This window comes from Camelus ferus, chromosome X, assembly GCF_009834535.1.
Source record: "Camelus ferus isolate YT-003-E chromosome X, BCGSAC_Cfer_1.0, whole genome shotgun sequence".
Lineage (NCBI taxonomy): Eukaryota > Metazoa > Chordata > Mammalia > Artiodactyla > Camelidae > Camelus > Camelus ferus.
In genome coordinates, this window is record NC_045732.1 from 65221197 (window position 1) to 65243379 (window position 22183).

Sequence of the window (22183 nt, forward strand, 5' to 3'; positions counted from 1 at the left end):
GAATTTCTGTTGTTTAAGCCACCCAGTCTATGATACTTTGTTGTGGCAGTCCCACCAAACTAGTACAGCCACCAACCAAGATTGAGAATATGGGAAAGAGAATGTTTTGCCTATGTTTTCTTCCAGGAGGTTTATAGTGTCTTGTCTTATGTTTAAGTATTTGATCTATTTTGAGTTTATTTTTGTGTGTGGTGTGAGGGAGTATTCTAACTTCATTGATTTACATACAGCTGTCCAGTTTTCCCAACACCATTTGGTGAAGAGACTGTCTTCTCTCCATTGTATATTCTTGCCTCCTTTGTCACAGATTAATTGACTGTAGGTGTGTGGGTTTATTTCTGAGCTGTCTATTCAGTTCCACTGGAAAAAAACAAAAAGAAGATGGGGGGAAAGTAGGTTGAGGGAAGAGGATGTTGAAAGAAGCAGAGTTTGATGTGGGACGTGTTGAGTTTTGAGATTCCTGAGGTACCTCAAGGTAGAGATATTCAAATGGCTTTGAAATTCAAAAGATAAAATGGGGTTGTAGATGGAGATTTGGAAATCATTGATATATAGGTGATATTTTAAAGTGTAGGAGTGGATGAGACCACCTGAGAAGTGTATATATAGAATAAGATCATCAAGGATAGGACCATAAGGAATATCAAAATTAAGAAACATACTTAGGAAGAGAACCTAGGGAAGGAAAACAATCAGAGATATGAGATGAAGAGAGAGGCAAAAAACTTATGTTTAACCCTTTAAATCTTGTTTTTGATTACAATTAGTTGAGTACATATTAATCTCAGTCCTCAAATAGCTTTAATATAGTGGAGAAGGCAATACCTTATTTGTTTCTGAATCTCCGACACCAAGCACAGTGCCTGACATTTAATATCCCTGAAATAAATATTTGTCAGATCAAATGGAATTGAAATTAGAACTTCATTCCTTTTGTTTTCTTTTGATTGCTTATTTCTGGAATGTGCAGCATGTATTGCGACTGATATTTTAAGTTCATAGTGAAAAATCATTTCAATGTGTCCTAGGCTTGGTTCCCTTCCAAACCAACCCCCGGGACAATAGTTTTCATTATAACCTTCTGTCTTTGCCATTCTGGATGGAATTCTGTGCACAGAAGTTATATACATATATGGGTATCTCTATGTAACAAATCGCAGCCCAGGAGCCCCCTGGGCTCCCTCAGGCTCTGGTATGACATCTTTGAGCCGTATAAATTCAGCTTCTCCTCTGGCATCTGTTAGCCGACTCACTTGCAACTCCACCTCAGCAGTGGTCTCTCAGTCCTCTCAAAGCAGGGAAGGAGTACTGTGTGCTGAGAGACCATGGCAAAGAATCCTCCAGAGAACTGTGAGGACTGTCACATTCTAAACGTAAGTTGATTCATATTTTTTTTCCCTTTTAAGCAGAAGCATGGTTTCACAGATTTATCGTATTGCAATGTGAACATTAGAAAGTGAAATCAAAAGTGACTTTGAATTATGGCTTGCTATTTTAAGGGCTATTGTGTATTGTTTTATTCTCTCTGTTCTTTGCTTAGGCAGAAGTTTTTAAATCCAAGAAGATATGTAAATCCCTTAAAATTTGTGGATTGGTGTTCGGTATCCTCGCCCTAACTCTAATTGTCCTGTTTTGGGGGGGCAAGCACTTCTGGCCCGAGACTCCCAAAAAAGTAAGTAAATGCACATTATTATTGAATGTTTCTGTTTTGAGTTTGATTTAATTTAGTTAGTGATTGACATGTGTATTATTACTCTGAGAATGAAAATCATTAAGTTCCTTTTGTGTTTCTTTTCTGGTGGTATGAAGAACTGAATCAAGATTTAACTCTTTTATTTGCCTAATTATTTTGATAAGAGAAAAAATGTGTTTTCTGCATTTGAGTTAGTAATGATAAGACGCAGAATTACCCATTCTTTTATAATGCTTGGCTTTAAGAAGTTAAGATTCCTCCTAAAAGCAAAAATGTTACTGTAAGAAAAAAATACTTTCCATCTTTCTTTCAATTATCTGGGCAGAAACTGATGGAAAAGTAATTATACTACCACATAAGAAGAAACCACCAGAAATGGCAGCAAAGGATTTTCCGGGATTATGTTTCTGACTTAATGCGTCTGCTGTGAGGACCAGCAGCAAACTCCTTTTCAGAAGGAGCAGTTCTCATACCTGAATTCACATTTATTTGTGACTCAAAAAAAAAAAAAAAACTCTGAAGCGTTTCAACTTCTTCCCAGCCACGATCATTGCTGTCCTGCTGAGACAGTAATGTCAAAAGGTAGAATCAAGTGACACCAAGTGAGTAATTACAGGTATCTCAGAATGCTTCTGATATGAAGATTATTTGGTGGCACTTGGCTGGCCAGTGTAGTTGACATTAGTGTACCTGAGTGTTATTGTTACTTCCGGGCTCACACACAGTGGACACGCTTAGATGTGACCCAAGGAAAATCAGAGAGTGTTTCATGCCAACAATTTCCATTTGAAAGAGAATTAATAAATGTACAAGCTAGGAGGTGTGAAGATGGTTTTCGGGCTTTGCCACATGTTTCTCTCTGAGTGTGGGATGTTGTTGTTGTTAGTGTTGTTATTCATTTGTTGTCATGGGGATGCTCATTGGGATTTGATAACAGATGTAGGAAGGGAAAGGCACAAATCCAGGAGGGAGGATGAAACACAGGAAGACAGTGGGTTGGCATGAACCAATAGGAGCCAAAGGAGTGATAGGAGCAGAGAGGAAAGAATATGGGTCAATGAGGAAGGAGAGGTGGAGGAGGGGCAGGAGGTGCTGTAGAAAATAGAAAATCAACTGGACAAGTATCCAGAAGAAAAAAGAGAAGTAAGGCATAGCCATCTTTGGACTCTTCACCTCTTCTGCCACACCCACTTGGATTTAGTGCCAGAGGCTACCTTATCAAGTTTAAGTAGGAAGGAGGATGTTTAAGTAGGAAGAAGCAAACTTTGTTTGCTTGCATTTTTTAAATTTATACCTTGTTCCAGAAAGGATTTTAAGCCCTATGCATTACCTATAGTTAGCCTTTCCTCTTAGTTCTCTCACTACTCTGCTTCTGAACTACTTACCGTTTACATGTCTTTCTAGAGAAGCCAGGCTAGCAAGCTGAGCAAAGCCACTGAGATCAGGAAAGAAACAGCAAGTGAGTGAGAGTGCCAAAATGCCTTCGATCCAATTTGCTATTACTTAGCTAATTCCCAAGGTGACATGCTGCCCCACACATTGAATCTTAAGTCCTCTTGACAATTACGGATGAGTTAGAGGACAAGTAACCCTCTTGCCTTCCATGGCCATAATGTACTTAACTGAGTGTAGTAGGTAGCTAGCCCTTTGACTTTCATCCATACATGCCTGCCTAACCATGGGGCCAGAGGGCGTTTTTTGTTTTATTGTAGGGATTGCAAATGCCGCTCTGAAAGAGCTTATGTGTTTTTCTAAACTTACAATGCTATTTGTCTCAGTGCAACTATAAATGATTAGGTCAGGACCTTGCTTTTATCTTGCAAGGTGTCAAGCTCACTAATGGGGCCCATGATGCCCTCCGCTTCTGTATTATATCATCTTTGCCTCTCACTCTGTCGGTTCCTTTTTAATGGATTGTAAGGATAAATCCTGTGATTCCTTAAACCAAATGTAAAACCGGGCAGTGCATGCACAACAGAGATGGGGTATGCTACCGAATGAAGTTTATCAAGAGCCAAATCTCTTAAGAAGTAATCCATCTTAGGATGTAATTTTTTAGCAAAGGGATTCTCAGAAATGAACAAAATTATCATAAAGTAATCTGGTAAAAGACAATAAATAGGTGTCTCCTGAGGCAAGTTTTTCTACCATGAACAAAGGTCGTTTGTTTTCCATTCCAGTGGGGAGTCGCAATTTATTGTCTTTGATATTTAAATCCTGGCCTTCACCACAAGCCCAGGCTGGGTCCATTGCAAACCGAGGAACCAGCTGGAAATGCAGATGCTTTACTCTGTCTACTACCTTCAATTCCCAGACACAGAGCCCAAGGGAGCATCTATGTTTCCAATGGCTAAGGCTGCCAGTAAGCCTGCCTCAGAGCTGACTTACGAATGCTGGGAAGTGAAGAGTAGTCAGATTAGTCTTGGAAGAAGATTTGCAGAGGCAAAGGATCCAGGCATCTTGCACGAATTAAAGAGGCTCCCCTTAAGAGTATGGCCTGGCAGGAAACAGCAGTTAGCAAATTAAAACCCAGGCTCTTCTGGACTTCCCTTTACAAGCCTGTAGGACCTATGGGGACTGTCGGGCCCTTGGTGGCGAGAACCGGCAATGCTGCTGTGCTTACAGATGACAGTGATTTGTTTGCCGTCCCGGGGCAGCCTCCAATTCTTAGTGTTCAGTCCTCTGGCCTCCATCACATCTCCTTTTTATTTATTTATTTATTTTGACATCTGTTTATAATAAAGCATTTATTTAACATTCCACATCTGGTGTTGACATTTCCATGCCAGTAAGTTCCCCCCTCCTCCTTTCACTACCTCCCACCTTGGTGTGGACAAAAGGTCCAGAGTCTTGATCTCAAAGAGGGAGTAAGGCATGCTTGACTCCTTCTCCTCACACACCTCAGGCGTGAGGATGCCCCAGCACACAGGAGGGAGGAGGGGAGGGAAGAGGAGGGAGAGGGAGAGAGAGCAGAATAAAGTGAAACAAGGAGGGCTGCCTCTGGGAGGGCTGTTGCACTCCCTTACAGGCTACAGACCCCCCAGCCCACAGCCACACACAGGAGCCACCTGAGCTGAGTGAAAGCCAGTTCATCGAGCTCTGCAGTCAGCTCTCTTACCCGAGCAGAGGGGACCTATTCAGTCCCAGAGATTTTTGACAGTGCTCCACAACGAGGCTCCACTGCCAGGCGTCTTTGAAGCAGATTCCCTAGAGAAACATTCTTGCTCAAAGCTGCCTGTATTACACATTTCACTTGAAACCATCAGCAGTCCACTCCCTAGCTAATTAATCCAACATGGAGAAAACAAGGAATAAAAATGCCAGCCCTTAAACCAACAGATGTCACACAGACCTTGTAGCCTATCCCCTCCAGTCTTCTGTAGAATGACACAGGATGACAAATTAAATACATGAAATGCTGCCATTCCTGCCTGGTGACTTTAGAGTCATTTGGAAAGCAAAAGTCCTAAGGCCCTCACTGCAATCCACAGATTCTTGGGGACGTCCCCTCAGCTGGTACATCCTAGCAGTACGAGATGAGACGTGGTGGGGATGGGTGGGCATCCTTCTGCCATCCCCCTCACTTCACCTACAGATGACCGTTAAGAGTTTCACTCAGGATTGCAAGCCCAATATCACTCTAGGCTGAAAATCCTTTGCCCGGAATGAAAAAAAAAAGGACTTTCCTACTAAGTCTGGATCTAGCTTTCTTGGGCCCATTTCTCTAATGTTAGCATTGGCCAGAGACCAACTTTCTTCACTCCTCTTCTAGGCACACAGAGGATATGACTTTCTTCCCTGAGTTCCCTGGGCTTTCCTACACAGCAGTCTGGTGGGGGAAATGTGGGTCTGGAGAAGCATTTCACACTCTCAAAGAAAGAGTTGGAGTTGGAGCTGGAATCTCATTAGCCAGGGGACTGAACTTCATTAGATGGTGCCACGTCAGCGTTTTTAGAAAGACATCTCTTCATTTTCTTTTCCTCCCAAACCACTGCAGGAGCAAAAGCCACCCTGGTACAGCAATCATCATGGGCCAGCTCTTGCTCTGGGCTACTGTGGAGTGGCAGCAATTGTGTACAGCTGGCTACAAAGGGCACATTCGCATGTCCCTTCATTCTCCTAGGTCAGCTGAGCTGAGCCACTTACTTGGCACCAGCCAGAGAAACCTAGGTCTTCAAAGGGAGCTGTCCCTTAGTGGCTGAGAGGGGGATTGGGGCTACTGTTGGGGGAAAGCTGCCCAGGTAGAAGCAGTCCAATGGTCAACTCGACAGATGCCAGCCCAAATCCGAGCAGCACTGACTTTGTCAACTATTCAACATTGCATCCGGCAAGGGGTGAGAGATAAAGACAAGAGCCAAGCCTCCAAAGCTACTTGGTGACTTGCCCAAAGGGACACAAAGTGCAAGTGGCAGAGTTGAGGTTAGGACTAGAACCTGGTCTAGGGGTTCTTCACACTATTCTTATCTGTCTGCTGCACTTAAGAATAAGGAGTGGTGAAGGCAGTGGGGAGGGGAAAACTTCCCAGCCAGCTTGAATCTGTGGAGGAAAAAAATATTTTTTTCCTTTCTTTCTTTCTGAAAAAAGAAGAATGTCTGTGCTGCTTATGCCAATTTTTGTCAGGGCTGAGAACTGGTGATGGAAGATGCAGAAGTCTGACTTTGCATAAGAAATAATCTGTCTGCTCTGTGTTGGTTAAAGAAATACCCAGAGGCCCTTTAATTCCCACAGGCTAGGTCGGTAATAATATGGCACAACGCATTCCCTCCCCTTCCTTCCAACCTAACACCTGCTAGCCAGCTATGCCGAGCATGTATCTCACCTTTGGAAAGTGTACCTCATAAACAGACAGTAAAGAATGAAGGTGGAGAGCAGAACAGCGAGATTAATCACAGGCTTCAAAAAAAAAAAAAAAAAAAAAAAACGAAGCCAAATGTCCTCAAATCCCTTTCAGGACAGACTAAAGCAACTTGCGCCCAAACAGATCCATCACGCTGAGGTCTGAGGCAGCTTTACTCTTTATAAAAAGCTCTCTTTTCTGATCGCAGAGATTGTCACAAATTGAGGCCAGAAAACACAGCAAACTGTGAGAGGGGGATGTTAGGGCTCATTTGCTGCCTGAGTGGAGGATTTAACTGGACTGAGGAAAGAATACTTAGGCAGGGAAGACAAATGAGTTTGCGCTCTCTCCATGTTTTGTCAGGGTGGTCTTCTTACATCCATCACCACGTGGGCTTCACCACATATCAATCTCATTTCACTTCTGAGTCGTAGGCCACCCCATTGGCTTCCCTGTTCCACACTAGTGTTCTAGTAGTTAAAACCAGTCTTCTATGTGGATGGAGTTGGAACCCGTTTCAGTGGTGCTGGAAAGATGCCCTTGCCCCTAAAATATCTCCTATTCCTAGTGCCACTGTGCTTAAAGTCCACCATTAGTAATTCATTTCTTTGAGTAAGTATTACATTCAGTTTTTTTAAACAGACAAATACCCATCACTAATAACTTAGTGTGAAGTCATTTGTCAGATCAACTTCTTTTGGGGGGGAGGGTAATTAGGTTTATTCATTTATTTATTTAATGGAGGTACTGGGGATTGAACCCAGGACTTCGTACACTCTAAGCGTGCACTCTACCACTGAGCTATACCCTCCTCCACCCTCGGTTTCTTCTTTGATATAAGGTACCTGAAACACCATGATGTCTAGACAGCAGACAAAGGTATAGAGGGAGGGGGAAGGGCTAGAAAGGTATAAAGTGAAAAGGATGTGAAAAGAAGAGAAAAGGGAAGTTAGAAGCACCAAAGATGATCTTTCCCTATTTGCCAGTTTGGCGGAAGTGTACTTTTTGTCATACTCTGTCCCTGCTCTGTCATTCCTGGAATAAGACTGAATTGGGGGCAGTCTGAGATGAGCTACTGGGAGCCCCAGTCACACCTCTCTCAGGCAGTCGTGATGTCTCTGCTTTAGTTTGCACCAGGAGAAGACAAAACTAACATTTATTCCTTCATCTCCAGAAAGACCCTCAGTCCCTAAGCCAGTGAGCTTAGTAAAGTCCCTCTGAAGCCAAAGGCATGAGCTCAGTGAAGCTTGCATAGCCATTACCCAGGCACTGCACTCCACTGGGACCTGGATGAGACAGTATGTCTGGATTTGCTCAAGCCCATCCCTGAACAGTCCAAAGCGGGCCACCAGCATCATCTTCCTAGACAAAGGACAGTCTGTTCCAAAAGGACACCTTCGATAGTTGAATTCCATCTGAGTGAATTTATAGCTCCCCAACCCCCCACCTCCACCCAGAATTCACATATACATGAAGTCATTCTGATCCCACTGCCATGGCTAACAAAAAAGGCAACATACATGCTGGTTAGTAAATACAATCAGAACGGATCCTTCCTCCCTTCCTCACACACACACACACACACACAAACCTTCGTTGAAGGAATGTTGAAAATAATCAAGATCTGCTGAGCTTGGCAGTTTCCAATAGGTTTCATCTAGCAAGGTGTCCAAGTGAAGTGCATTGCCAACAGTGCAGGAAAACTCATTCCACAGAAGTACACTGAACTCCTAAATGTCACCAGTATGGTTCCATAGTCTTCTACCAATGATTGAAAATCCAGCCTGTATTTTCTCTTTTGCCCAGGTAGGCAGTGTTCCAACATCCCCTAGTCTCTAACCTCATTTTTCCGTGCAACAATCCATCAGTAGTGCTACTGATGAAACAAACACCCCACCCCACCCCCAATGACTAGTGGTGTCAACATTTGTCTCAACAATGGATAGGATTTCTAAAGAAATTCCCCCCTAGTGGGAGATCTGACAAGCCTGTGTCTGGAGTAGATGCCTCTCTCCTCTCCTCAGGTCAGGCCAACTGAGAGCTCAATTTGTTGCCGTAGGTAGGAGTTTCTCAAGCTGGCCGCAGAGCTGGAACTGAGGACAAATTTATAACTAGAAGCAAATAACAAGCCTAGATGAATTTGCTACCTGTCACAAACCAGGCCAGACTTCCTGTGTTAACTCTGCAGCTGCTGGAAGATTCTAAACACTGCCTTCCTTCCCCTTTTAAACTATGGTCTCTTAAAAGACCTTGCCAATGTTCGAAATCTCTCCTTAGGAAGATGAGAATTGCCATTGTTGGGAAAAACTTATTCGGCAGATACTTTAGTTCTGACCACATCCAAGGCACTGCAGGCCTGCAAGAGGTCAAAGACATTGTCTGGTGTTTTCCTATTCAGCAACTACATAAACTTTTCACAGTTGAAGTAACATTGCTTCTACGAACCCTTCTGACTTGTTTTTCTACTTGAGTTGGGGAAAATTTGACCAGGTTAAATAAATATGCAGTCACAGACACTGGCAGACATTAAAAACAACCCAACCCAGTGCAAGCTCTAAAAGACTGCCACTGGGAACAGGAGCATGAGAAAGCATCGTTCGCTCTGTGGATTACCTCTGTTTTCAGGCTTTTAGTTTACCAAATGTTTTTTGTAAGGAAAAAATGAAGGAATCTGATAGCCGAAGGCCTCCTGACAACAGGGATGAGATAGATTTCCACCTGGCTCCATCAGATCTGGCCTGGTTTGTGACAGGTAGCGAATTCCTTTAGGTTTTTATATTTGCTTTTAGCTATAAATATGTCCTCAGTTACAAGTAATGTGCTTGTTTGTAAACTGGGACACTCTATGGGACCAGGTCCTCTTGATCCTTAGAAAAAGAATTGTCTCTTTTAGAGGGTGGGAAAGAGTCTGGGGTTTTGTTTCAACCGCTTGAGAGCGACCTGATATGCAGCTTTGCCAAGGTGTTCCTCTCGGCAGACTCCGTATTACACAGTGCAGGGCCCTTGACCCAGTCGTTGAATTCCGTATACGGGATAATCTCGAGAACTTGAAGCCAGCTGAATCAGGCTAGGAAAAGAGAACTCAGGAATATAAGCTGAACGAGTTTGGTTAGCTCATAACAGAGAAGGTTAGGGGAAGGCAGTAAATATTTCCTGGAGTTTAAAGGGTAAAAGGAAGCAAGTGAGGTCATGGTAAAACTATTACCTAATACTGGCCAAAGAGAATGGTCTTCAGATTCTGCAAAGGACAGACTCCAGACGACTGAGGCAATATTAAATCCCTGGTTGGATAAGGAGATAAAGAGCACTACTGAAGTGTTCTAAATGTGTTCAAATCTCTCTCTTAGCCCTAGTGAATTTCTTGGGGCGTCAGGGGGCGGTGACTGCTGGGTACTTGGCAAGGGAAGGGGTACCTTAAAGGAGCAGCATAGGTTTTTGGTGATTCCCCTGCTTACCACAAGGGGAAAATCCCTTACAGGCTGGTTTGCAAAATATCATTTGCTATTTAGTCAAGAGTGCCAAGAAAACTGTTGGAATTCTTAGTAATTAGTTCAGCAACTTGGCTTGAATACAAAATCCTGGCTCTGAAGGGATCCCCATATCAGCTGCAGTGCCAAAAAAAATACCTCACTTTAATCTCGACTCTCAGAGAATTCCCAGCGGCAAGCTGCTGAGATGACACCTTTCTACAAAGGCTCTGGAAAAAGAAGGTGCCCCAGATATTACCCAATTCAAATGTCTTAGGAAGGGACATACTGAGTGTCTTAGAGCTTGTTTCCCTCTGTACTCCCAGACATATGACATGGAGCACACTTTCTACAGCAATGGAGAGAAGAAGAAGATTTACATGGAAATTGATCCCGTGACCAGAACCGAAATATTCAGAAGCGGAAATGGCACTGATGAAACATTGGAAGTACATGACTTTAAAAATGTAAGTTGGATATTTCCCCCCTCAGGCTTCCCACAGAATATTAGAACATTTGAGTCAAGTCAAAAATAGCCTGTAGCCTCCATTTAATTGATAAGACAAAGCTCTCCCTTTGAATTCAAATTTTGCCAGCCTGGGGCCCAGACAGATCATGAAACTCATTAATTGTGGCTCTTTCAGGAAGTTGTTTTTTTTTTTTTTTTTTGGTCTGTTTTATAGGGATACACTGGCATCTACTTTGTAGGTCTTCAAAAATGCTTCATCAAAACTCAGATTAAAGTGATTCCTGAATTTTCTGAACCAGAGGAAGAAATAGATGAGGTATGTAAGAGTAATAATAGTGGCGGTAAAAGCTATCATTTTATTGGGTGCTAACTGTGTATCAGACATTGTACTAAATATTTTACTCTCACTTGATTCTCACTACGACCCTCTAGATAGGTTCTATTATCATCCTCATTTTCAGAAAGTGACTTGCCCAAGGTTACACAGCTGGTGAAGAGCAGATTGGGGTCTTGAACTCAGGCCTTTCAAAAAACTAAAGTTCATGCTTTTTAGTGCAACACTAGACTTTTAGACTTGGGTATCCATTAACAGTATGTCCATTTGCTTCTAGTCTAGTAAAAGGGGTGAGCCAGAGGAACAAAATCAATCCTGCCTAAGATAAAGTCCTCAAAAAAGTCCCAAGGCCACCTGGGATCCTTACCACTTTTGTCACACTGTGACATTCACCTATTTTAAACATTTCAGTTCCTTCACCGTACCATTTTATGCTGGGCTGCTAACGGAGTAATCCACCTTTAACCTCACTAGGACAGGCAAAAGCAAAGAAGGTGAGAAGCACAGTGTAATACAAATTCTCTGGAAACACACTGCTGGGCCAGGATGGGGTAACCTAGGGGACCAGAGCAATCGCACATGGCCCCTGAAGGCCTAGTGGGAGGTGGGAGATGACTGCCTAAAGTAAGCTATCAGTAAAGCCCTTTTAATATTTTCCCTGATATTCTGTCTGTAATTATGGTGTGTTGTTCTCAGTGGGGGAAAAGGGAGAACCTTGGCTAAGGCCATATTACGACTGCATACCCCGACTGTAGCCAGGAAGAGACAAATGTTGGATGGTTTTGTTTGTGTTAGTGTTAACTGGCAAATCTAAAATGAGATTATGTCAATGCCCCAGTGACTTCTCTATATATTACAAATACCTCTTTCTTTTTTTTTTCTCTCTCCCCACTTCTTTTTCACTTTTCTCCTTCCCAACTCTCTCCTTCTTAATTCTTATCCACTCATTTAGCTTTTTCTTTTACTTTTCTTATTTTTTGGGGGGTGGTATTGGGAGCACTTTTTTCTTTTCCTTACCTGAATCACAGGCTTGTCACTGGCTCCCACAGACATGCCATTAGTATCTTCATGGCCAGAGAAGTTATAGACCTTTGTTACTAAGATTTCTAAGAAAAAGAAGATTTCACCCAAAGGTGATGCTCTGCCCCCAAGGTCTATGGCAGTGAAAAGTTTTGGAGATTTTTTTTTTCCCCAAAATTCAGCCTAAGTTGGATGCATCTGAGGAACAGAACGAGTTGCAGGATATTAGGGATTACTATCAGAGGCAAGAGTAAGATGAAAGGAGAATCAATAGGCTAAAAAGCTATTCTATCCAATACCCTGTGCTGCTTCTTACAGAAAATAATATAATCATTTGAGTAGGGCCAGCCAGCAATGACATCCCAAACTGACACAGCAGGATTTATTTTTTCTGAAGAAGTTAAAGGCAACGGCCCATAATGTCTCATTTTGGCCCTAACTTATTCTTCAGTTAATTTTGGCAGATCGTCGAAATAACACAAGTATTCATCTCATGAGAGTGAGATTGCTTTCTCCTCAAGAAAATCCTATTTTTTATATTCAGGCTACAGATTTTTTCTTTACGAGAGAAATTTGTGGTCCTGAATGACAAAAAGCCTCTTATTCTGTACTTCTCTCTCCACTGTATCCATGATTTGTGCATGTTAAACATGCAGAGCAAGTATATAAATAGCCCTGATTTTGCTAACAAAGCGAGTCCGCGTACCAACCTCATTTCATATAGTCCCTTTCAATGCATCCCAAGGTCTTTACAGACTCAAGGACAAAGGAGCTAAAACTGGAGAGTTTTAAATGACTAGGAGAAAAATTATACAAAGCCATATTTCAAGAACAAATAAAAACACTGAAATCATAAAGCTAGAAAGAAACAAAAGAGAGAAGGAAGAGCCTTATTAAGACTCAGGAAAAAAATGTCAAAGCCCAAGAGACAAATGAGTAAGAGCTAGGTATACAAGACAACAGCTTCCAACACTAGAAACAGAAGAGAAGGCAGTGTTCTTGACAGTATAAGAAAGACTACCTAAACAAAAAACTCTCTGTGAGACAAACTCTAAGCATCTAGAATGAAAGGACTAAAGTAAAAGTAAAGTAAGGCCGGTGAAGTCACAAGGAAGGGACATGATTTTAAAATACACAGGGAACTATATTCAATAGCTTGTAATAACCTGTAACGAAAAAGAATATGAAAAAGAATATATATGTATAACTGAATCACTGTGCTGTACACCAGAAGCTAACATAACCTTGTAAATCAACTATACTTCAATAAAAAATTGATTAATTAAAAATAAAGAAATAAATAAAAGACATCTTTTATACTACAACTATACCATTAACAGTCAGTCTTGCAAAAACCAAAGCATTAAATTCAGTCGCAATTTAACTGATTTCACCAATTTAGATTATAGGAGTTTTTCCCAGCTTGAGATCAAATTTAGCTTGCAACCCTTAGTCATAAGCCTAAAACAAGGCAGGCACTCACAACATCCATTTGAAAAGAAGGAAACAAACGTAAATCACTCAGGGTTCCAGAAGCTCAAATCAAAACATACATGGCCCAGTGGGAGGCCCAGAAAATGATGGCGAGCAATCCTGACTTAAGTGAAAGGGTAACAGAGAAGACTCCTGTTTCAGTGAGCAGCCTTACTTTAGACCCGAGAGGGAGGGACCAGTTGTTACCTCTCCCAGGGGCGCCTGCTGTATGCAAGGTACGGAGCTAGTTCACTGGCAGCCCTGGGACTGGAATTTTTATTCAGATTCAAAATATGGTGTTCCCCAGTGTCCCATAATGTCTCACTCATTGTATTAATGTCTCTGCCTATCTTCACCCTGAACCACTTTCTTCTCTCAGAATGAAGAAATTACCACAACTTTCTTTGAACAGTCAGTGATTTGGGTCCCAGCAGAAAAGCCTATTGAAAACCGAGACTTTCTTAAAAATTCCAAAATTCTGGAGATTTGTGATAATGTGACCATGTATTGGATCAATCCCACTCTAATAGCAGGTATGGCCTCCTCCTCTTCCTCCTCCTCCTCCTCTTCTTTCTCCTCTGCTTTCCAAAGTCTGTAACAGGTTAATGTTCCCAGTATTCAGAGACTACGTTTCTAGGAAAACAAATGGTCAGCTTATATCTTCTTAGATGAAACTGTATATGCTGACTGCCAGTGAGGAGGGAATTTTTCACAGCCAAGTTGTAAATGAGATAAATTAATGCTGACAGGCTTTTAAATATCCCAGCAAAGGTAACGCCACCCTAATGTGAGTAGTGATAGCAAAAAGCTAATCTGTCTCTCTTTGCACATCTATATTCATTGCAGTCGGGCTACCAGACTATTACTCAAACCACTGTGTGCCCAACCCAAGAAGGGAGGAAAGAAGAGCCAACAGTGATGCTCTGTTGTCTCAAGAAGGGTGCTCTATGTCAAATGGTGGCGTTCTCCCCAGAAGATAGGACAGTCACTGCAATACAAATTTCTTCATGGCTGTTTTAGGAATCACTATAAAAGTAATTGAGGGCTAACGGTGCAGAGTAGAAGAGTTCAGCTCTCAACTTCCAGCCAGCCCATAGAGGGGGCAAAAGTCCCTGGACATCTTATTTTGCCCAGCTAGCACAGAATTTGGCCTCCCTCATTCTGGATAGCATAGATTACTCTATTACTCAAGAGAGACCACTCTAATCAATGAGGATGTCTATTGGTGCTCTTTGCCCTTAAAAAAAAAAGGCAACCAAATGCAGTGTGGTATCCTGGATTGGGTACTATGACTTCTGCCTGAGCATCCTTCTTCTAAAGGACATTACTGGAAATAATGATGAAATCTGAATCAAGTCTGTAGTTTAGTTAATTATACTGTACCAATACTAATTTCTTAGTTTTGATCATTGTACCATGGTTGTGTAAGATGTTAACATTAGGTGAAACTAGCTGAAAGGTATACAGAAATCCTGTACTCTCTTTGCAACTCTTCTGTAAATCTAAGCTTATTTCTAAATACAAAGTTTTTTTAAAAATTAAGACAGGAAAGAGAAGGGAGGAGGGAGGAGGACAAAGGGCACTGAATCAAATCAGGCAACCAACAAATATGTACTGGGCACCTACCATGGGTAAAATCACTGTGGGAGACACGGAAGTCCCCTGTCCTCAGGTTTTAATTTAGTATGCTAAGGCAAAGCAGTAAGTGATGCCAAATGAGCAAGGACGTCTGTGTACATGGGAATGGTCAGATTTGTTTTGGAAGATCTCCTTAAAATAACAGCTGCAGAAGCTTCAAAAAGTGGTTCAGGCATGCCTAAACGAGGGCTGTGAGAAGACAATGAAAATCTCTATCCCTCAATGCTTGTCCCTCAAGCAAAGCAGTGGCATCACAATTTTGTATTTATTACCTTAGTTTCAGAGTTACAAGACTTTGAGGAGGATGGTGAAGACCTCCATTTTCCTACCAATGAAAAAAAAGGCATTGAACAAAATGAGCAGTGGGTGGTCCCTCAAGTGAAGGCGGAGAAGACCCGTCACGCCAGACAAGCAAGTGAGGAAGACCTCCCGATCAATGACTATGTGAGTTATGTTCACGCTATTCTAGTTAGAGGAAAACCAAAGAGCCCGCATAAAACTCCCTACCTCTTAGATCAAAGTCATTGAAAGAAGAATGTTCATTGTTTTAACAAAAAAAAAGTATTTTAAGAAATTTGGAATCCTTAGAAGGCTCATTCAAAATCAACCTTGATCTCTATTGATGTATCTCCAAGATCAGGCTCGGGAACTGAATTTCTCACCAGTCCCAATTCCATATAGTCTTACGGTCCTCCCCGGCTTGGTGGACCTTTTCCTAGTGAACCTTCCCTTCCAACACTGGCTTCTTCTTCTTTCAGACCGAAAATGGCATAGAATTCGACCCCATGCTGGATGAGAGAGGTTATTGTTGTATTTACTGCCGTCGAGGCAACCGCTACTGCCGCCGCGTCTGTGAACCTTTACTAGGTTACTACCCGTATCCATACTGCTACCAGGGAGGGCGGGTTATCTGTCGTGTCATCATGCCTTGCAACTGGTGGGTGGCTCGCATGCTGGGGCGGGTTTAACAGCAAGTTTGAGCTTGAGTGCTTAAACTTCTGGCAGCCAACATATAATAAATGCATGCTATTCAATGAATTTCTGCCTATGAGGCATTTGGCTCCTCGTAGCCAGTACTCCGGAATTACTTGTAGGTAATTCTTCTCTTCATGTTCTAATAAACTTCTACATCATCATCAATGGCCTGATTGCTGCTGAGCACACTGGGTAAGTGTTTGCTGAGAATATTTCCTGCAGCTGAAATGAAGCAGATCTATCTCACATGGAGGACGACTATGAAAAGTTGCATTTCATCAGGCTTGGGGAGTAGGAAAGGGCAAAGCATAAGGATTCTCAAATACCGTATTCTCTAGGCTGTATTGAGAAAGTGGAAATAGGGGCTGCTGCTAAAATGTCCCCATAAGTGATGCGTAAAAACTTGTCCTTTTGTGCAGAGCCCCAGTGTTTAATTATCTGAGAGACATATTGTGGACTTGCTTAAGCCACTAGACAGGCAGTGAGTCACAGCAGGCCAACACTAAAATATTCCAAGTGCTCAGACTCAGCAAAGGAGAAAGCTAACCCAGCAAAAAGGGGCCCAGACTCCCCTCCTGTGAACAAGAACTCAACTTTGGACAAAATCAACACTTCATAACCTTTAGGTATGACTTCTCTTTAGAGCAATGCCTAGTTACATAACACTCCAAGGCATTGTCTGGAAAATGGGGACCTATAAATATCATTCACAGAAACAGGTATTACAGGACATCACTGAGGAGTCAAATGGGATTTTTTGCCTCCAAAATGACGAGAAACTAGCAGTATGTCACTTTTTTAAAGGAAGGATAAGGTCTCGTTTCCGATCACCTGATACTTCGCTTGGGAATGGGGAAACGAGCAAAGGGGTGAGGGAGGAAAAGAAGTAGTCAGAGGGGAATGTTGAAATTGGAGTCCCAGCCAGTTGTAGTTTCAAAATTCCTGTTCTACCCATCTGTCACGCCTTCTAGTTTCACTTGCAGGTAGCCCCTTCATTGCTCCACTTCAAAGTTACTATGTCATGAAAATGTCTGTCTGGCACTTTCCATTTTCAAAGAGTACAATCTTCATCAAGATGCCTGTGGGCAAGAAGTCATTTTCCCCCATTTAACACTTGAGGAAGCAAATAGAAGCAGCTTTGCCCAAGGCTGAGTTAAGATTAGCCAGTCATTAATTGATAATTAGTATACATGCTGCACTTGGATTACCAATTTTCACAGAATGAGAGCACAATGAAACAGATCTAACAATGCACCATCACTGAAAATATTTTCTTTTTCATTAATGATTTAGAAGACATTTGAGAATTCTGGAGTCCTTCAATTATCATAACAGGCATTAATTTCTGGTTGAAATAGAAAAATGGAAAGGATAGGAGATTAATTTGAGGTTGTATGGACTTTACAATGCTCTCTATCATTGTTAAATAAATTATTCATTTTTGACATTGGTTTTCAAGCTCAGCCAATAATTTTAAATTCCTGAGACGCTCAATTTTCTACAGTCTAAATTGTACTATATATACTACACTCTGCGGGGGATACAAATGAGGTAGAAGGCACGCTCCTTATTGCCAAAAAAAAAAAGAAGACACTCAAAATAGATAAGCCCATGTACAGAAACTTCTACACAACTAACTACAGTTGTATATGGCATGCTACATACACGTGCACACACACATACACACACACACACACACACACAAGAGGTATAGAACGTTTCATGTCATATGTGAGGGTTGAGTTCCTACTCACATTATTTTAATTCAGGAAGCATTTCTTTTTTTTAATTCTTGTTTTTTATTGAAGCATAGTTGATTTACAATGTTAGTTTCAGGTATACAGCAAAGCCATTCAGTTATACATATACATACATGTATATTTTTTTCAGATTCTTCTCCATTACAGCTCATCACAAGAAATTGAATACAGTTCCCTGTGGTATACAGGAAGCATTTCTTGTTCAGATGAGATACCTTGACCTCCATATCATTTCACAACACTGGGAAAATGTGATCCCCTTAATGAAGCAGAAAATACAAGGATGTGCTTAAAGAAGCAGTCAAATCATCTCACTCTTAAGGAAAAAAAAAAAAACAACCAAAACAGCAAACAAACCCAAACACATGAGTCTGTTGCTTCACATAGGCCGAGGTCAGATTGGACAAGAAGAAAGCAGGGTATCACTCTCCTAGGATAGATTTTTGCCCCTCATTGGTGCTCTGTGCAGACAGGCTCCTTACATCATGCCTGGTACTTTCCTCAGACCAACCCATTGAATCTAGAGCTGTCTGTCTGCCTTCTGCCACCCTGCCCTAACCCCAGGCTCCCCATCACAAGGAGTGACACAAAGTGACTCTGCTCTCCAGAGTCAGAGACCTTGTGGTAGTTCTGATGGATCCACGTCCTCCACTCCAGCCTCTCACCAAATACTTCCAGCTTCTTCCTCCTAAACCACTCTTCAATGATGCTCTGGTCCAGGCCATGGGTTATTTCTTAGTACCACTGATACCACTGCCTCCCTGCTGAAGTTCCCAGGCTACAGACTGAAGCTAGAATAAATTCTTTTATTTTTTCACATATAGATTTGATGAATGTCATTTTCTTTCCTGAAAGTCTATCACAGCTACTTAACTACATTAAAGATCGAGGCTAACTTGCATTCAGATAGTCCTGCCTCAAACCACCCTGAGACACCACCTCACACCCGTCTTATCCTCCGACTACGCTACCTACCCCGTTTGTTTGTCTCAGGCACATTAGCTTACTGCTCTATTTGGGAAATCTTACCACCATCTCTGCAGAGTTTCCTCTCACTAAGTGGAAGAGATTAAAAAATCCCATTTTCCTTTTACCTAAACATGAAACCTAAATCTTCTCTACTTTATTCTCTGCCTGTATAAGTTACTATATCCCTCAATGCACATACTGTTTGTGTATGAGTTCAACCTACAAGTTCTAACAAAGGGCTAATACTCGGTCCCATTTCTCCAGAACTTTGCCCAGTATCAAAGGCATATAAGTGGCCTTTAATTGTTTTTTTTTTTTAATTAAAGGTAATGAGAAAGAAGAGAGGGGAAAAGGCAGAAGAAGAAGAAGGGGTTGTAAGCGAGCCCAGCTACAAGGCTCTTCAGAATGTTATTACATAAACTTGGCCTTGAGTTCTGTTGAAATTTAGGATGAAAGTTCTTATCTTACTTAAATCTGTTTTTGCATCTCTTATCTTTTGACACAGTCTGTCTTGACAAGTATGAAGGATTCCTCTAATCCCAGAATAATCAAAAGCATCGATGATTGCCCACAGCTCGATGACCTAGTTCCATTATACAAATGCAGGCTTTTTGCATTTTCTTCTTAACTTTCAATGACTCTATATATTAAAAAAAAAAAAAAGGCCAAAAGCACATCTGCCGTGAAATCATAAGAACCACCATATTACCTTTCAGATTTTTGGGAATCTAAACTCCAATCAAAAAAAAAAGTCAGGAGAGACGAAGTCATCCATTGCTCTCCCCCAGCACAGGGCACTATGCATTAGTGCGCTCAGCGCCCTGCCTGCACACCTAAAATGGCTCTTTGGCAGGGCTAGGGGCAAAGGAAATCTATTTTTGAGTCTTTATATATAAGGCTCACTGTCTGGCTGAGTCCAAAACTGTCACTTTGGCTCCTAAAGTCTAACGCTGAAAGCTTACTGAGATAAATATGGACCTTCTCATTCAGGCTGTCAGGAAATGCGTGGATCTATTTTATTTATACCCTTAAAAAATGATTTCATTTTGGCTTTCCTTTTTTGAAGAAGTTTCATTCCAGGACTTCATTTTGCTGACAACAGGCTGTTCCTTAACAAGAAAGAAAAGTGGCTCCATATTAAAAACCAGGTATGAATGTACACACAAAAAATATGGTCCGTAAGTGGCTCATTCCAAAGTCCAGCTTCTAAGTCTCCTCTGAGTCTCTTTAATTAATTTACATGAAAGCTACTTACCTGAGGACTGCAATTAAGATCAAGAGTCAACTTTGGCATTTGTAGCCTAATGAGTGAACAGTCACTTGTATATGTACTGCTTGGACATTTGGGTTCCATCTGCCTTATTTTTCCTTCCGTTCATTTATTGGACACTCGGACCTATTGTCCTTGCTAGAAAAAGCTCAGAAAGAGAGCGGTCCATTGAACCAAGGGAAACCAACCAAGCCACAATAAATCCCTCAACCAAAACAAACAAACAGACAAAGCCAGCAAGTCCCTAGTGCTGAGATGAACTCTGTCTAACAGTGATATGACCAGATTGTTTATATTTCGCCTTCCCTGCTGATGCTATCATTCACCATTCTGAACTTTCCACTGACAGCAGTATTTCTGCTGGTCTTATAGAGATGTTGGCTACTGAAACACAATTCAGGCTCATACCCATATCAATCATCAGTGAGCCAAGAACAAGACACTTGCCAAAGGTAGGGAACTTAGAGTACAGTTTCCAGCTATTGTTGATTTGCTGAAGCAGACAGCAAGGTGACTAGCTACAAATAGAACACAGGGATTTGAGCTTGTTTATCTTGCAGAGGTGCCCCTGTGGCATGCTGACCCCCAAATTCACTGTGTCCACTGAAATCCATCCCTTGGGGTGGGGTTGCCTCTCTACAGCTTTGTGGCTCTAGCCCTATGTGTCTGTCTGGTGCACGACTGTCATGTAAATCCCCCATGTTCCCATTAATAGCATTGCATGTTTTGGTTATGCTAAATCATATCCTGTTCAAATCAGAATGGTTTGTGGTTGACCCTTTACATTTCCTGTTCCTCCAAACTACTTCTCTCTTTGAAAGTGTCTTTCTCTTAGGTCGTGTCAATCTAGGGTAACTGTCACACTAATACAAACAAGATACAGGAATCTAGCTGTGACATAGCAGATAGGTTAGCCTCTTGTCTAGTCATTTACAATTTATTTGGCATGATCAGATCTGTGCCCTGTAAACAACTGAAAGTATGAGACAGATTTTTTTTTTTTCTGGAAGGATTCAGGAGAACAAGAATTCTCCATCTGCTCTTAGAGATGGAGAACTTCTCTCTTTCAAAAGTCAATGGTGACAGTTTTCTCAGAATTAACCTACCGATTTTGCTGAGAGATACCACAAAGCCCTGATTTCCCGAAGATATTTGCCTTCTGACTCCTTAGAATCAAGTTCAGCTTCATATAACAGAAAATCTCCAAATGATGTAACTTAAACAGGGTAGAAGTAGGTAGTCTTGGTAGTCCAGTCAACTGACCCATCTACCTGTCTTTCTGCTTCACCATTCTCAGGATGATGTTTCCATCCTCAAGGACAACTTGGGGTCTGAGCAAACTCCAGTTCTAATCATCATGTTCCCATTCCAGATTGGCACCACAAAGAACCTGATCAGGACAAAAAGGCAGCCATCTATCTTTTAGGGAGACTTCCATTTACATGTTGTAAGCCTGAACTTAGCCTCATGGACAAATGTAGCTTCGAGGAGACGTGATAGTCTTTGTTCTGGGCTCATTATGAGACCAAATGAAATCATGATTATGTCACTGAGAAAGAAAGTTAGAAGTCATGCTGGGAGACACAATTGCCAATATTGGTCACACACAGTACTTTGTTACAGGATCTAGAATCCCTATTATTAAAGTCATCTCTTTTGTATTAAGTCACTGTCTCTCAAAATCTCTGCTCAATGCAAATACTACTTGGAAAGTGGTAAAATGTGAACAAATTAACATCCATCCCCCTATGATCACAAATTAGTCTATGAGATTAACTTTTTATCTGAAGGATGTGACCATAAGTAAACGGAACCAAAAACAAATAAACAATATGTTCAGGGAAAGCCCCCACAGGACACTGGAGTCAAGGCACCACAGGTCGAAATGTTGAGGGTAGGGAGAGAGCCCAAACCAATTGTGCTTACTTCACAATTTTGCTGAGGACTAACCCCACCCATCTAAGTCAATACAATGGAATGCAGTTGCTGCAGTCTTGTAGATTATTCCCAGACTGTCACACACATAATTTTAAAAATAAATACAAATAAATAAATAAATAATGTTTAAAAGAATGTTACAATGCAAATAATTCTATTCACTGTTATCTTTTCCAAGTTTTTGTTTGTTTTTCATTTTTCCCAGAGAAGGGAGAGGGCAGGGGTAGAAGAGTGGTACTGTGAGATTTAGAACTGGTTGGAAAAAGGAGAGAAGAAAAAAACTTTCAAACACTCTTATTTTGGAATCAAAATAGAGCACCATTTGGAAGAAAACGTATGA

General features: G+C 41.5%; 1 protein-coding gene across 3 annotated transcripts; it reads left to right on the top strand.

Moving 5' to 3' along the window:
• The first annotated feature begins 1123 nt into the window (after positions 1–1123).
• TNMD (tenomodulin) lies at positions 1124–16071 on the top strand. 3 transcript variants are annotated; one of them, XM_006192050.3, is made up of 7 exons: positions 1124–1373; positions 1541–1672; positions 10324–10464; positions 10681–10782; positions 13673–13826; positions 15209–15375; positions 15690–16071. In XM_006192050.3, exons 1-7 carry the CDS (start codon positions 1326–1328, stop codon positions 15897–15899), a joined length of 954 nt encoding a protein of 317 aa, XP_006192112.1. In that variant the 5' UTR covers positions 1124–1325; the 3' UTR covers positions 15900–16071. The 3 variants fall into 3 exon arrangements, with proteins under 3 accessions (XP_006192112.1, XP_014420937.1, XP_032330385.1); XM_014565451.2 differs by lacking the exon at positions 1124–1373 and having other exon boundaries at positions 1541–1676; XM_032474494.1 differs by lacking the exons at positions 1124–1373; positions 1541–1672 and adding an exon at positions 9107–9282.
• The last annotated feature ends 6112 nt before the right edge of the window (positions 16072–22183 follow it).